At 40.5% G+C, this 17,500-nt stretch overlaps 1 protein-coding gene across 3 annotated transcripts in view; it reads left to right on the top strand.

Annotated features, from left to right (window-relative positions):
• si:dkey-205h23.1 (AT-rich interactive domain-containing protein 3B) overlaps nt 1-17,500 on the top strand; it is a 104,887-nt gene that overhangs the window by 81,363 nt on the left and 6,024 nt on the right. For all 3 annotated transcript variants that reach the window (XM_056478892.1, XM_056478891.1, XM_056478890.1), the window contains exon 6: nt 10,525-10,708. In XM_056478892.1, coding sequence (XP_056334867.1) covers nt 10,525-10,708 — 184 coding nt within the window. The remainder of the gene's footprint in view (nt 1-10,524; nt 10,709-17,500) is intronic.

The raw sequence follows: 17,500 nt of genomic DNA, 5'->3' as shown, positions 1-17,500 counted from the left end.
CCCCTGAGCTCATAAATCAGCCACTCCTGATAGGTCGACCCACAGGGAGAAACAGGCCAGCAAAGCATGATTGGAGGGTGAGGCGACAGCCAATCAGAGCTCAGATTTGGCCAGCGGTGGCGCCACTGAACAGCAGCACTCAAACTGTTTATTTAGTGAACTAACCAGCAGCAGCACTGACAACACACACACACACACACACACACACTACAGCTCTTTAAACATGTGACTAAATATGTATATACATACACACACATACAGCTGAAGATGATTATTCACCGTCCAGTAATATTTGAATTCTTCTTCAAATATTTCCCAAATGATATTTAACAGATTCAGGAATTTTTCACAGTATTTCCTATAATATTTTTTCTTCTGGAGAAAGTCTTATTTGTTTTATTTCGGCTAGAATAAAAGCAGTTTTTAATTTTTTAAAGCCATTTTAAGGTTAATATTATTAGCCCCTTAAGCAATATTTGTTTAGGATTGTCTCCAGAACAAACCACTGTTATACAATGACTTGCCTAATTACCCTAACTTTACCCTAATTAACCTAGTTAAGCCTTTAAATGTCACTTTAAGCTGTATAGAAGTATCTTGAAGAATATCTAGTCTAATATTATTTACTGTCATCATGACAAAGAGAAACAGAAATTGGGGAAAAAATAAATGGGTGCTAATAAATCAGGGGGGCTAATAATTCTGACTTCAACTGTAGCTGACTTTTTCCAGCCCTAAACCTGCCAAAACACACACACACACACACACGCACACACACACACACACACACACAAAAAACGCCCACAATATCAAATGAATATTTAATTAAATTTTTATTTATTCAAATTGAATTTGACCTAGTTACTTTCACTGGTCATAATGTTTAACCATACAGCAACCAACACCAGCAGTCACAGAACAACAACATAACATGTCACATCGAAACACTGCCCCCCTCTCACTCACACACACACACTGCACTTAATGTTGTGTATATTATACTACACTCTCAGAAATAAAGGTACGCGAGCTGTCACTGGGGTGGTACCTTTTCAAAAGGTACAAATTTGTACCTTAAAGGTCCATATTAATACCTCAAGGGTAAATATTAGTACCTAAAAAGTACAAAAGTACAGTTCCTCTTACATTTTTTTAGGTATTATACTCTTAAGGTACCAATGTGGAGCCTTTAAGTACAAATGTGTACCGTTTAAAAAGGTACCACCCCAGTGACAGCTCGCGAACCTTTATTTCTGAGAGTGTACCTATTAGAGTGTTTTACTTTCGAAATGGGTATAAATTCGTATTTGGTAACGTAATTAGGCGCTGCTTGTTAGTCAGACATCGCTTCTATGTTTGTCCTTGCTGTCAACTGCAGAAAAAATAACCGATAAAAGTGTCGTGATTAACCGCTGTGAGTTTAACTGCAGGCGCTGTGTGCACGCAAAGGGGAGTCCGATTTGACCGGGGAGATTTCACCTCCTCTTGTGGCTGGGCCCACGCGGTTTACGCTATGCACTGGTCACTACAAACTGAATGGAGTGCAGTAATGTTTTGTTGAATAAGCTGCATATAAAAAATTACGTTTCAAAACCTCCCAAATTTTGTCAACCTGCTAATGACATTTATTACCCACACAGTCAAATTCAAAACTGGCCAATCTGGCAACACTGCGCAAGTTGTATATTCTCTCCCCTCCCCCAACACTACCACTAAAGGCTGATTTATACTTCTGCGTCAAGTGCACGCGTATGCTACAGGGGTCGGCATTGCTGATGCGCACCTCTCAAAAAATTTAACTACACGTTGCAACACCGCGTAGCGCAAGCTCTGTGATTGGTCGGCTTGGTAGCGCTGATGAGTGTGGGTGGGACTGAGAGACGCACAAGCCCGATGAAGCGATTGTTTACAAGTGTGGAGTCCCGTGAAGGAGCTTCGAATGGAAAGTTTTGTTTTGTGTTTACCTCATGGTTAAAGTTGTTGCACGTCTGCTGGTTCCTGCCTCAAAATGAGCGAGTCTGAACCACTTGAACATTACGGAAACGTTTAGAAAAAACAAAACACCAGCGAAGAAACTCGACACAGAGGAACATAAACACCTCACTGCCAACTAGTGTTTCTGAAGTGTTATTGCAGAGCAACAGAAACAGCGCAGAAGTATGAATGCACAGCTACGCGTGATCACTCAACGCAGAAGTATAAACCAGGCTTTACCCCAACCCTCACAACAAACAATCAGCGTTTATTCATTTTCTTTTCGGCTTAGTCCCTTTATTAATCTGAGGTCGCCACAGCGGAATGAACTGTCAACTTATCCAGCACATGATCTATGCAGCGGATGCCCTTCCAGTTGCAACCCATCTCTGGGAAACATCCACACACACACTCATTCACACTCATACACTATAAGCAATTTAGCCTACCCAATTCACCAAAAAATAGTTCTAATGACACACTATACACTATGTACTTATACACTATGCACACTTGTGTTGGGTTTAGGGGTAGGGTTAGGGAAGGGGAGAGAATGTACAAGTTGCATCCTAAATGACACAGTAAACAACGTATACACATATACACTATACACTTATACACTCAACCGTGTATTATACACTCATAACCATGCTTATACACTCAACCGCATGTCTTTGGACTGTGGGGGAAACCGGAACACCCGGAGGAAACCCACGTGAACGCATGGAGAACATGCAAACTCCACACAGAAATGCCAACTGACCCAGCCAAGACTTGAACCAGTGACTTACTGCACCACTGCGTAGCCCCATCAGCATTTATACATGTTCAAAATACTTCATTCTGTCTGATTTATGAGCCATTACAACAATTTTTTTGGTCCCCATGAGGTTAAAATTATACTGGTATTGCTATGCTTGTGGGTACACTTGGTCCTCATAATTTAAGGCAGTGTTTCCCAACCCTGTTCCTGAAGGCACACCAACAGTACACATTTTCAACCTCTCCCTAATCAAACACACCTGAATCAACTCATCAGAAGATTAGAAGAGACTCCAAAACCTGAAGTTAATGGGTCAGATAAGGGAGACATTCAAAATATGTACTGTTGGTGTGCCTCCAGGAACACGTTTGGGAAACCCTGATTTAAGGAATACAAAGTACACACACACACTCTTTCTCTGATTGTAGTGTATTATTTATATGAATGATAGCTACTATTTGGTAGTTTGATGGTTTATTTACCCTAAATTTTATACTAAACTCCACACCAAACTAAACTCTACACCAGTGGTTCCCAAACTGGGGGTCGCGACCCCTGCGGGGGTCGCAGAATAATTTCAAGGGGTCGCGAGAGTTATTTAAAAATTGTGTAATTTTCAGTGATTATAATAAATATTTTTCAGTATTACAAGTGAAAGCTAATATTTTCAGATTTTTAAAAAGATATTACTGATTCATAAAGTATTTAGGACACATTCGGGCAGAATGCATCTTTGTACTTGGAACGCAGCGCTCAGGAACAGTTTAAAACTGTTGTCATGTCAACTTGCCGCAGTAAACAAAGCCTTCAACGCTTGCCCCGCCTTCGCGCTCTTCTTATTGGCCCACTGCTCTAAGAACTGAACACGAATGATTGGTTAAAATCAGCTGTCAATCACTCAGTCAACGCCTCCTGTCTTCAGATGACAGGAGCTACAACCGCGAAAATGTAAAGCGCTGAAGACGAGAGAATGAAAACAACACTGACAGATTTAGTTTTAGAAACACCTAAAGCTACAAATATTGGCACATCTGATTACTGATCATGTGCTGTATGTTAATCCACCAGCTATACTTATTGAAGAGTGGATAAAAGACCTTCATTGGCTTCAAGTCTGCTATGAAAATAACTAGCATTCACTGTAAAGTCTGTGGGATATCTTTTGGGATATCCGTCCGTGTATCTTTTGGTCACTCAATAATGTTATAAAAATGTCTTTTCTTGTGATAACGGGATTTCATTGAGACATATTTTCCTCACGCATGCATATTTATTTTTTTGCTTGTTAGTTTTGATTAGTGTTGATTTTCAAATGCAATAAATCTGTTTATAAAACTTGTAGTAACAGTGCGATAATTGGTGGGAGCCACTAAATTTTGGCTGGTGCGTCTACATTTTTAAAGTTAGAAGCACCAGTGTTACCAAGCAAAAATGTTAATTTCGAGCCCTGTAATCTATAGTAAATATAGTTAAAATATTGTGAACAGCTTAAAAAAAAGCTATTTTTATTGTTTGTATATGCTTTGGTAGTGGGGGGGTCGCGAGTTCTTGACGATCTTACAATGGGGGTCGCGGGTTTAAAAGTTTGAGAACCACTGCTCTACACAACACGGTTGAGTGTATAAGTGTATAGTGTTTAGTGTGTCTTGTACTTGTACATTCTCTCCCCTTCCCTAACCCTACCCCTAAACCCAACACAAGTGTGCATAGTGTATAAGTACATAGTGTATAGTGTGTCATTAGAACTATTTTTTGGTCCCCATGAGGTCAAAATATACTGGTCCTTGTAAATATACTGTTCTTGTGGTCCTCACAATGTAATGAATACAAGGTACACACACTCTGATTGTAGTGTATTATTTATGTGAATGATAGCTACTAATTGGTAGTTTATTTCACTAATTTGGCAACCGTTAGATGTCGTCTGGGTAATGGGTTGTTCCATTTAGTACGACTATTAGGGTTGACTGTTGACACTAAACTCTATATGAAACTAAACTACACTACACGGTTTATAAGTGTATAGTATATCATTTGGTTTGCATCTTGTGTATTCATAAGATCAGAATATACTGTTTTTCTATACTTGTGGAGACGTTTGGTCTTCACAATGTAAGGAATACAGAGTATAAACACAGACAAACACACACTCTGGTTGTAGTGTATTATATATACGAATGATAACTGTGATTTGTTGGTTTATTTCACTAATTTGACAATGACAAACTGATCTCTAAACTTTAGACTACACAGTTGAGTGTATATAGTGTATAAGTGCATAATGCATAGTGTGTCATTTGGAACGTGCCTTGTATATTCTCTCCTTTCCACCAGCCGTACCCTTAAACACAACCCTCACAACAAACAATCTGCATTTTTACATTTAAAAATATATTCTGTCTGATTTATGAGCCATTAAAACCATTTTTGGCCCCCATGAGGTCAACATATACTGGTATTGCTATACTTGTGGGGACATTTGATCCTCACAATGTAAAGAAATATAAGGTACACACACACCCTCTGGTTGTAGTGTATTATTTATATGTGTGATAGCTACTATTTGGTGATTTGGTGGTTTATTTAATCTAAATTTTATACTAAGCTCTATACAAAACTAAACTACACTACATGGTTGAGTGTGAAGTGTATAGTGTGTCATTTAGGACTCTTGTATATTCTCTCCCCTCCCCCAACCCTACTCCTAAACCCAACCCAAGTGCATTAGTGTGAAGTGTGTCATTAGAACTATTTTTTGGTCCCCATGAGGTCAAAATATACTGGTATTGCTATACTTGTGTGGACATTTGGTCCTCACAATCTAAGGAACACACACACACACACACACACACACACACACACACTGGTTGTAGTGTATTATTGTTGTAGCTGCGGTCAGTATGAATCATTCAGTGCTGTTTCTATTGTCTCTGTCTCTGTGTCCATATAAAAGCTGGGCTTCCTGCTGACCGGCGCTTTAATTCATCCATCAATAACCTTGCTGTGACCTTTGACCCCTGCATGTGCTTCTGCTAATGGTTTGATGGTCAGAGGCATTAAAGAACGGCCCTGATCTTTCTAGAGACGATTATATGATCAGAGCAGCTCTGAGACTGACCTGTGTATGACTGTCACACACACACACACACACTCTTTTTGTTTCCATGTGTGCGTGTTGAGGCGCGTCACACAACCTTTAAACTCTCATTTGCACATTCTTGCTGCTCTGCTTCAGGTTTTTGCTCTGCGGATCATAAAGCCGTCATGTGATTTTGACTTTCTATAGAAATGTTGATAAGAATCACATGAGCCTGAGATCAAAGTCTGTGTGTTTCTGATGCTCACGCTGATCATTTGACACTTTTATTTATTTTGTTCATCCAAAAGAGTGCAAAATGATCAGTTACATGCTTATATTATTACTCTTAATGTGTGTATGTGGCTGTGAAGGCTTGTTTTCTATAAATAAATCTGTTTCTACTGTTCATTAGCTCTTACAGACACTAAACTTAACATTTTTAATCATTATTCTGGTCACACACACCCGACTTTACCCTTTAATATCTATATTCTGATTACACACACCAAACTTTACACTTTTAATCATTATTCTGGTCACACACACCAAACTTTACACTTTTAATCATTATTCTGATTACACACACCAAACTTTACACTTTTATTATCTATATTCTGATCACACACACCAAACTTTACACTTTTATTATCTATATTCTGATCACACACACCAAACTTTACACTTTTAATCATTATTCTGATTACACACACCAAACTTTACACTTTAAATCATTATTCTGGTCACACACACCAAACTTTACACTTTTATTATCTATATACTGATCACACACACCAAACTTTACACTTTTATTATCTATATACTGATCACACACACCAAACTTTACACTTTTATTATCTATATTCTGATCACACACACCAAACTTTACACTTTTATTATCTATATTCTGATCACACACACCAAACTTTACACTTTTATTATTTATATTCTGATCACACACACCAAACTTTACACTTTTAATCATTATTTTGGTCACACACACCCAACTTTACACTTTTATATATATATTCTGATCACACACACCAAACTTTACACTTTTATATCTATATTCTGATCACACACACCAAACTTTACACTTTTATATCTATATTCTGATCACACACACAAAACTTTACACTTTTATTATCTATATTCTGATCACACACACCAAACTTTACACTTTATTAATATCTATATTCTGATCACACACACCAAACTTTACACTTTTATATCTATATTCTGATCACACACACCAAACTTTACACTTTTATTATCTATATTCTGATCACACACACCAAACTTTACACTTTTATTTCTATATTCTGATCACACACACCAAACTTTACACTTTTATTATCTATATTCTGATCACACACACCAAACTTTACACTTTTATTATCTATATTCTGATCACACACACCAAACTTTACACTTTTATTATCTATATTCTGATCACACACACCAAACTTTACACTTTTATTATCTATATTCTGATCACACACACCAAACTTTACACTTTTATATCTATATTCTGATCTCACACACCAAACTTTACACTTTATTAATATCTATATTCTGATCACACACACCAAACTTTACACTTTTATTATCTATATTCTGATCACACACACCAAACTTTACACTTTTATATCTATATTCTGATCACACACACACCAAACTTTACACTTTTATATCTATATTCTGATCTCACACACCAAACTTTACACTTTTATATCTATATTCTGATCACACACACCAAACTTTACACTTTTATTATCTATATTCTGATCACACACACCAAACTTTACACTTTTATATCTATATTCTGATCACACACACACCAAACTTTACACTTTTATATCTATATTCTGATCACACACACCAAACTTTACACTTTTATTATCTATATTCTGATCACACACACCAAACTTTACACTTTTATTCTTTTATTCATATATATTGTATTTTTCTGATATATTACGCAGTATTAAAAAGCTCATCTAAAATTTCTTTTCCGAGCAGGTCACATGAGGCTTATATTCGGCTGATTTCCCTATAGATTGATAGGTGTGTGTTCTTCCAGAAGTGTGTGTTGTAGGGAAAGCCGCTGTTTGCTCTTCATATGTACATTTTAGGCGCCCCTGACCTGCAGATAAGCTGTCGACAGGATGAGTGTATAGCTACCTCCCGCTCTGTTTTCCAGGTCAGGTGTGTTTGCGTACAGAAGATCAGATGTGTTTTTTCTGCGTGGCCCACCTGTGTCTTTTGAAGAGCTGCTGGTGGGCGTTCTGTAATGTGGGCGCCGTGAACTCTCACCTTCACACACACACATGGTCACAGACACACACACACTCACACTCTGAAGAATGCTGATTCTGTCAAAGCTTAAAGATTTAATGGTTTACAAAAAGCTGAATTTTCTCATTGGTTGGTGTGTTTTTGTTTTGTAAGACTTTATCACGTAGAATTTCTACTTTATTTTGCATTATAATTAAGCTTTAAATAACAAAAACAAACTGATATATTCTGAAGTAAAACATATATAAAACGATTCAAAGGAAAACCGTTCAATGAAAGATGAGCTTCTGTTCTTTCCTTCATCAGTAGCCCTTCACCTTAACAATCAGCTTCTCCTCTTCATCAATAGCTCTATATCCCCTTCACCATCAGCTCCTCCTCTTCATCAGTAGTCCCTCCCATTCATCAGTAGCTCCTCCTATTCACCAGAACCACCTCCCCTTCATCATCAGCTCCTTCCTTTCATTAGTAGCTTCTCCTTATATTCAGTAGCTTCTCCTCTTCATCAGTGGCCCCTCCTCTTCATCATCAGTCGCTCCCCTTCATTAGTAGCACCTCGCCTTCATCAGTAGCTCCTCCTATTCACCAGAAGCCCCTTCCCTTCTTCAGAAACCACATCCCTTCATCATGAGCTAATCCCTTCATAATTAGCCCCTCCCCTTCATCAGTAGCCCCTCCCCTTCATTATCAGCTCCTACCCTTCATCAGTAGCTCCTCCCCTTCATCACAAGCCCCTCTCCTTCATCAGTAGCGTCTCCCTATAATCAGCTCGCCTTCATCAGTAGCTCCTCCTATTCACCAGAAGCCCCTTCCCTTCTTCAGAAACCACATCCCTTCATCATGAGCTAATCCCTTCATAATTAGCCCCTCCCCTTCATCAGTAGCCCCTCCCCTTCATTATCAGCTCCTACCCTTCATCAGTAGCTCCTCCCCTTCATCACAAGCCCCTCTCCTTCATCAGTAGCGTCTCCCTATAATCAGCAACTTCTCCTTTTCATCATCAGCTCCTCGCCGTCATCAGTAGCTCCTCCCCTTCATTCTCAATCCCTCCTCTTTATCAGAAGCTCCTCCTATTCTTTAGCTCCTCCTATTTATCAGTAGCTCCTCCCCTTTATCATCAGCCCCTCGCCTTCATCAGTAGCTTCTCCTCTTCATCAGTAGCTCCTCGCCTTCATCATCAGCTCTTCCTCTTCATCATCAGCTCTTCCCCTTCATCATAAGCTCCTCGCCTTAATCATCAGCTTCTCGCCTTCATCAGTAGCTCCTACCCATCATCGGTAGCTGCTCCCCTTCATCATAAGCCCCTCCCCTTCATCACCAGCTCCTCCCCTTCATCAACAGCTTTTCCACTTCATCAGCTGCTCCCCCCTTTATCGTCTTCTTCCCTTCATCATCAGTAGCTCCTCCCCTACACCATCATCTCTTCCCATTAAATCAGCAGCTCCTTCCTATCACCAAGCCCCTCCTATTCATCAACATATTCACCCCTTCATCAACAGCTTCTGCATTTCATAATTAGCTTCTTCCCGTCATCAGTAGCTCCTCCCTTTCATCAACAGCTCCTTGCCTTCATCAGTAGCTCCTACCCTTCATCAGTAGCTCCTCCCCTTCACCACAAGCCCCTCCCCTTCACTAAGCCCCTCCCCTTCATCAGCATATTCACCCCTTCATCAACAGCTCCTCCCCTTCATCAGCTGTTCCCCCTTCATCGGCTGCTCCCCCCCTTCATTGTCTCCTCCCCTTCATCATCAGTAGCTCCTCCCCTACACCATCATCTCTTCCCATTAAATCAGCAGCTCCTCCCCTTCACTAAGCCCCTCCCATTCATCAACATATTCACCCCTTCATCAACAGCTTCTGCATTTCATAATTAGCTTCTCCCCTTCATCAGTAGCATCTCCCTTTCAGCAACAGCTCCTCCCATTCACCAGAAGCTCCTCCCCTTCATCATCAGTAGCCCCTCCCCTGCACCACCAGCACTTCCCATTATATCAGCAGCTCCTCCCCTTCACCAAGACCCTCCTATTCATCAGCATATTCACCCCTTTATTAACAGCTCCTCCCCTTTATCAGCTGCTCCCCCCTTCATTGGCTGCTCCCCCCCTCATTGTCTCCTCCCCTTCTTAAGTAGCCCCTCCCCCTCTGAAGTGCATGAAGTGTTCAACTTTCAACACTTCTTTTCATTGGTTGAATAAGTTCATCATCCTGGTATTTAAAGTGCCCTTATTCCTTTGCATGTGATTTGGGACACACCATACAGTGTATACAGTGAGAGAGAGAGGGAGGGAGCTACTGTATGTGAATGGTCTGATTGGATCTCTGACTGTTATTGGTGTGTAATGTGGTGGTGTTTTGATCATGGGTTTAAATCCTCTTTGGCATTTCTAACCGCATTGTATGTGTGTGTCTGCAGGGACGCCGGTGAACCGGATCCCCATCATGGCGAAGCAGGTTCTGGATCTCTACAGGCTCTACAGGCTGGTGACGGAGAAGGGAGGCCTGGTGGAGGTCATTAACAAGAAGATCTGGAGGGAGATCACTAAAGGCCTTAACCTGCCCACCTCCATCACCAGTGCTGCGTTCACCCTGCGCACACAGTAAGCACACACACACACACACACACACACACACACACACACACACACACACACACACTTCATGCCTTCTCCCTCCACACACAACAATTATACATACACTTCACACTCACACATGCACACTTCACCCCCCCCCCCCCACACACACACACACACACACAATTCACCACACATTCTTCACCACGCACTCCACGCCTTCAACCTCCTTAAACAATAAACCACACATACACACACACACACACTTTACCACACAGAATAAACAACATGCATACACATACATTGCGCGCACATACACACACATGCACCTACACACACACACACTTTACCACACACTCCACGCCGTCAACCTCCTTAAACAATAAACCACACACATTACCACACACGTACACCCCCCCCAAAACACATACACACACGCACACACTTTACCACACATAATAGACAACACGCATACACATACATTGCGCACACAAACACACCTACCCACACACACTTTACCACACACTATAGACAATATGCATACACGTACATAGCGCACACATACACACCAACACACACGTACACACACACACTTTACCACACACAACAAAGAACATGCATGCGCACACATACACACACACACACACACACACACACACACACTTACAAACACACATACATTCTTTACGGCACAGAACAAACAACATGCATACACGCACATTGCGCACACATACACACACACACACACACACACACACACACACATACTCACACACCTACACACACGCTTTACCACACACAACAAACAACATGCATACACGCACATTGCGCACAGATACACACACACACACACACGCTTTATGACACACAACAAACAACATGCATACACGCACATTGCGCACACATACACACACACACACACACCTACACACACGCTTTGCGACACACAACAAACAACATGCATACACACACATTGCGCACACATACACACACACACACACACCTACACACCTACACACATGCTTTACCACACACAACAAACAACATGCATACGAGCACATTGCGCACACATACACACACACACAAACACACACCTACACACACGCTTTACCACACACAACAAACAACATGCATACACATACGTTGCACACACATACACACACACACACGCACACACATACACGCGCACACACACACACACCTACACACACACAATAGATAACATGCATACGCATACATTGCACACACACACACATGCACACATACACACACACACACACACTTTACCACACACAATAAACAACATGCATACACGTACATTGCACACACACCTACACACACACACACACACACACAAACAGACTTTACCACACACAATAAACAAAACGGAAACATGTGCATTGCACACACACACACACACACACACACACACACACACACACTCACACGCACACACACACACACACAAACTGAAGACCTGAACCTGCCCACCTCTATCACCAGAGCTGCATTCACCCTGCGCACACAGTAAACACACACACACCCACGCGCACACACACACACACAGTCTGTCTATATATTCATCTCTCTCTCTCTCTCTCTCTCTCTCTCTCTCTCTCTTTACTGCTTCACGTCTCTCTGAATCACACTCTGCTCACTCTAATTAGCCGGAGGTGAAAGATTTATTGATTTATTGATTTGATCTGTGTTTCTGGAGTGTGTGGGGGTGGAAACATCTACAACATCTTTCTCTCTCAATCTAGCGCGCACACACACACACACACACACTCACACACACATATCTGCACTCAGTGCTCAGTAATAAGTGATTCAGTGTAATCTGGATTATGTAATCAGATTCCAAATGTTAAGTACCTGTAATTAGAGTAATTTACTTTTTAAAGAACTCCTAATACAGATTACGGTTACTCCTACTACTTTTAATGCTCTTCTAAACACAAAAGAAGATGCTTAGAAAAATGTTGAGTGTGAAAATGTATGATGTTTAGAAGGGGTGGCACGGTGGGAGCACTGAAGGTCACTGGTTCGAGCCTCAGCTGGGTCAGTTGGCATTTCTGTGTGGAGTTTGCATGTTCTCCCCGTGTTGGCGTGGGTTTCCTCTGGTTCCCCACAGTCCAAACACATACGCTATAGGGGAACTGGGTAAGCTAAATTGTCCGTAGTGTATGTGTGTATGTCCTGGTCCTCCAGGTAGGGGGTTGAGCATTGGGCTAATGACCCAGCTCCTAAAAATGAGATGTTACGAAACACCAATATGGTGTGGCTAAATATTAACTTCAATATAAACATCCCTGGGAGTAATTATATAATTTAGTATGATTTTTAGAAACATGTTGAAGATGTTCTTGCATAGCAAAAACAAAAGAAGATATTTAGAAAAATGTTGAAAACCGGTAACCATTGATTTGCAAACACTGTGGAAGTCGATGGTTACCACTTTTCAACATTTTTCTAAATATCTTCTTTTGTTTTTGCAGTGGTTTTCAGCTTTAGTGTTCAACAGAATAAAGAAACCCATGATGTATACAGTCAGAATGATTCAACATCCTCAATTATTAGCCCTCTTGTATATATTTTCCCTCAGTTTCTGTTTAAAGGAGAGATTTTTTCAACACATTTCTAGACATAATAGTTTTAATTCAGTTAACAACTCATTTCTAATAACTGATTTCGGTAAGACTTTATTTTGATGGTCCCTATTGCACATTTTGTTGACTAAAAGTTGCATTGCAACTGCAAGCCAATTACCTTTCATTTGAGTATTAGTAGACTGTCTACTAAATATCTGCTGATACAGCTCTATAAACAGACTAGAGATGCGCGGATCAGCTGAAATGACACCCGAATCCGCGGCTTCATACTAATCATCCACCCGCCACCCGCCCGCACATATTTTTCTTATCTGATATATGTATCCGCACCCGATCGTCACTTCAATCATTTAATTCTTTGTTTTAGGCATGATAGGTCACCGTCAGGGCCGGAGCAAACTGAACTGGAGCTCTAGGCAAAAGGTGAACATGTCGCCCTCATACCGAAAGCAAAAGCGAGAGATGGGGGTGTGATTGTGCGTCCGACAGCGAGGACCGGGGCGGTGGGGGAATTGTCGGCTCTGGTCAGCGTGGATATTAACAGCAGATTCAGTGAGCTTTAATCTGCGCATCTCTGATAGTAAAATAATACGTTAATCTTAACGTTTTTAAATGAACATTTATTTATAAAAACTAAAGTTTGTCTTTAGACAACATTTTCTTCATTTTCAAATAGATACAGAGAGTAAAAATAAGAGATTTGAGCTTTTACAGACACAGGAACAAGATAACAGAAAGGGTGCCACTTCAGCCTTAATGGCAGCTATGTTGTGTTTACTTGGCCTTTCTCTTTGCACTGTGCAAAAACAGAATAACGTAGCATCTATTGTGCCTGGATTCGGGTGATTCCGCCTCGCCTCCTAAACGCGGCCAGCTGCACTGAATTGAGCGTTCGCTCGCACCGCGTGCTGTAGGAATGAACAAGATTCTCCTCGCAAGGTGCTGCGTTGTAGAAATATGCGATCTTGTTTCTCCCAGAACAATAGCAGATTTTCCTCTGATGACTCCTCTAACTGAAACTTTGAACAGTGGGCTACTCACTTCATCCATTATTTTGGGCGTCTCATCTTCCCATTCTGCAAAGCCCACTCTCTGCTTTTTCGCTGGTCCACTGCCATGCCATGTCCCGCTACATCCACCCGCAACTGACCCGCAAGTATGTGTCAACTTACACTAACCCCAACCCCAATCTAACAGTCTACTTATAATCTAATGAGAATTAGTTGACATGCAGATGCAGTTTAACTTAAAGGGCACCTATGGTGAAAAATCTACTTTTCAAGCTGTTTGGACAGACATGTGTGGATGTATGGTGTATAGACCGTCATATTGATGCTGCCAAGGGAGGAGATTAAGGCACGCAGAAAGGCACATAGAAACGGTGGGCGGGGAGGACTAGCCTTAAAGAAGCAGTACACCAAAACCGCCAACCAGTGAAAAAATGTATAAATAGGAATTTAATAAAAGCTATAATTAAAAATCTGATGGGTGTTTTGAGCTGAAACTTTACACACACTTTCTGGAGACACAAAAGACTTATATTAAATCTGAAAAAAGAGCTAACCTAGGTGCCCTTTAAATTCAACAAAATGCGTTAAAGGGACCATCAATATAAAGTGATACCCTGATCTCTTCTCTTTGCCATGATGACAGCACATATTACACTAGATATTCTTCAAGACACTAGTATTCAGCTTAAAGTGACTTAATTAAGGCTTAACTAGGTTAATTAGGGTAAAGTTAGAATAATTAGGCAAGTCATTGTATAACAGTGGTTTGTTCTGGAGATAATCCAAAACTAATATTGCTGAACCCTTTGACTGCCCCTCTATACCAAACGGTTGACCATATTTTAAATAATGACTGTTAAAGTCATGTAAAGAATGACTGTTTTAAATAATGTCTTACACACAGCACTGTTGGTTTACACATAGATGTTTACATTAGATGTCGCCTGCCCTGTTGTTGTCTATTGGAAGGAATGCGTCAATAGAGCCGCCATTGTACTACAGGGTAGCGCTCCTTTGAAATGAATGCGGGACCAATCTGCAGTGAAGGACTGTGGCCATCCAGAGCCAGAGATATACACATATATCTATAATCGAGAGTTTTCCCGGTGGCCAGTGCGCAAATATTTTTTATAATTACAATTATAATTTTCTACATTGATGGATCAGTGACCGCACGGGCATTGCGTTTGTGTGCCTGTCAATGTATTATCCTCCCTCCTGTTAGATTTGATCTAATCCACGTCCTGAAACACAGCCCCTCTCCTGCTTTCACTTCTCATTCTGACGGAGGGAGCGATTCGTTTGTGAATGAATCTCCGTTATGAACGACTCGTTCACTTAGCTGACATTACTACACGTTTCTGGCACCGCAGCATCTCATTGTCATATTTCTTTTGCATTGTTTGCTTATTTTATTAAACAAAACTAGCATAAGCCCAGTATTCAGTGCAAGCTGGTGCTACTTTGCCTTATGGTGAGTGCAGTAAGTGTCTGTATTAATGTTACTTGTTGAGCACAAAAGTTCATAACATATAGAAACATAAATAATGAAACTTTAGCTGTGAAATGTTCTGCCTTTGTGCTTTGTTTTCTTTGCTCGTTACTACACAGCGCTAATGTCAAGCATCTTCACCCTGGCACACTGTCTTGACTAGTGCGGTTGAATGACACTTGTGCTGGGAGCACTGTACAAATATGGTGGCGCTACTGATGCATGCTCAGGGTCCGTATGCAATATCTAGTGTATATATCTATGTGGTTTACAAGCATCCTGTTGCACTACTACACTTGATTTTGGTTTTATTGTAAAAAACAACAACAAAAAAAAACAAGAAAGCATGTTCAATGAGAATCTGAAATATTTTATGGTATACTTCACTTCAAGAGTTCACACTTAGCTGATAATCAATAAAGCGTATTTGGCATGCTGTCCCGGGAGAGAGCCCTGAGCTCGTAATATCCTCGAGCCCGGGGCTCCCTCCCGTTAGAAGGGCGAGAGGGGAGTTCGAGCTCAGGTAGGTCTCGAGAACTCCCCTGCTTGTCGCCGCGTGAGAAGTGTAAACTAGGGTTGTTTTCGGTGATAATTTGGTTTAATCTATTGCTACGGTATATGTTTTTGGACGGTGGGAGGAAACCGGGGAACCCGGGGGAAACCCACGCGAACACGGGGAGAACATGTAAACTCCGCACAGAAACACCAACCAGCCTGATAGGAGGTTGGACCAGCGGTGTTCTTGCTGTGAGGCAACAGTGCTAGCCACTGGGCCACCGTGTCGCCCTATCGGAAAAAAGAGGGAGGAAGTAGGGGTGGAAGGAGGGGGAAGCTTCAGGACGAAGATAACTGGAGTGAAAAACTCTGGTTATTTATAATGCTTCCGTAATTATCTGATGGGTCACATTACGGAGCTAATGAGGAGCCAGCCGTGTTGATCATAAGCACGTGATCCTCTCGAAATTAGTTCATAAATAAACCACACAAAGAAGGGGGTGTAGTATTCAAAAGTGTTTTATTTGAATATTTTCAGAAAATAAATTCAATTCAATTCCCCTTTATTTGTATAGCACTTTTACAATGTAGATTGTGTCAAAGCAGCTTCACATAAAAGGTCATAGTAAATTACACGGAGAATAAGGTGAGTAGAGCATACCTGTCAACATTGGGATGTGAAAATAAAATAATAATTTTTTATTATTTTTTTTAAAGTCCCCAAATTCCTAAATATGTTTATTTGTAGATGTTTCATTGTAAAAAAAGACTTATTACTGAGTTAAATGGTCAGTAATAAAAGAAAATTCAAGAAAATTAAATAGTATACATTAGCAGCAAATACATTAGCAAACAGTTCAGCTCATTAAAATGAACAGCTATAATGAAATAGAATCAAGCTAGCAGATCTCATTAGCCGTTTCTTCACTGTATAACTTAAACGTTCTGATTGAAGAGCAACGAATGAATCTCTTATTTATTTGTATTTTTAAATAGATAACACGTGTCACTTTAAAAATGCACACATTTAATGTTATCATTAAAGCATTCGATTGCTTTCCTAACTTTTGATGCTCATTTAGGATGAAATTAGTTGTGTTTGAAAAAAAAAACACCAAAGATCGACATCTTTAGATATTGTTATTATTAATTATGTGTATATGTCTGTTTAAACACGCACCCAAAACCCAGACTTTCGCTCTGCTTCAAA

This window comes from Danio aesculapii, chromosome 18 (genome assembly GCF_903798145.1).
Source record: "Danio aesculapii chromosome 18, fDanAes4.1, whole genome shotgun sequence".
In the NCBI taxonomy this organism is placed as follows: Eukaryota; Metazoa; Chordata; class Actinopteri; order Cypriniformes; family Danionidae; genus Danio; species Danio aesculapii.
Note: the sequence above shows the minus strand (reverse complement) of the source record. Positions and strands in the feature narration are given on the sequence as shown.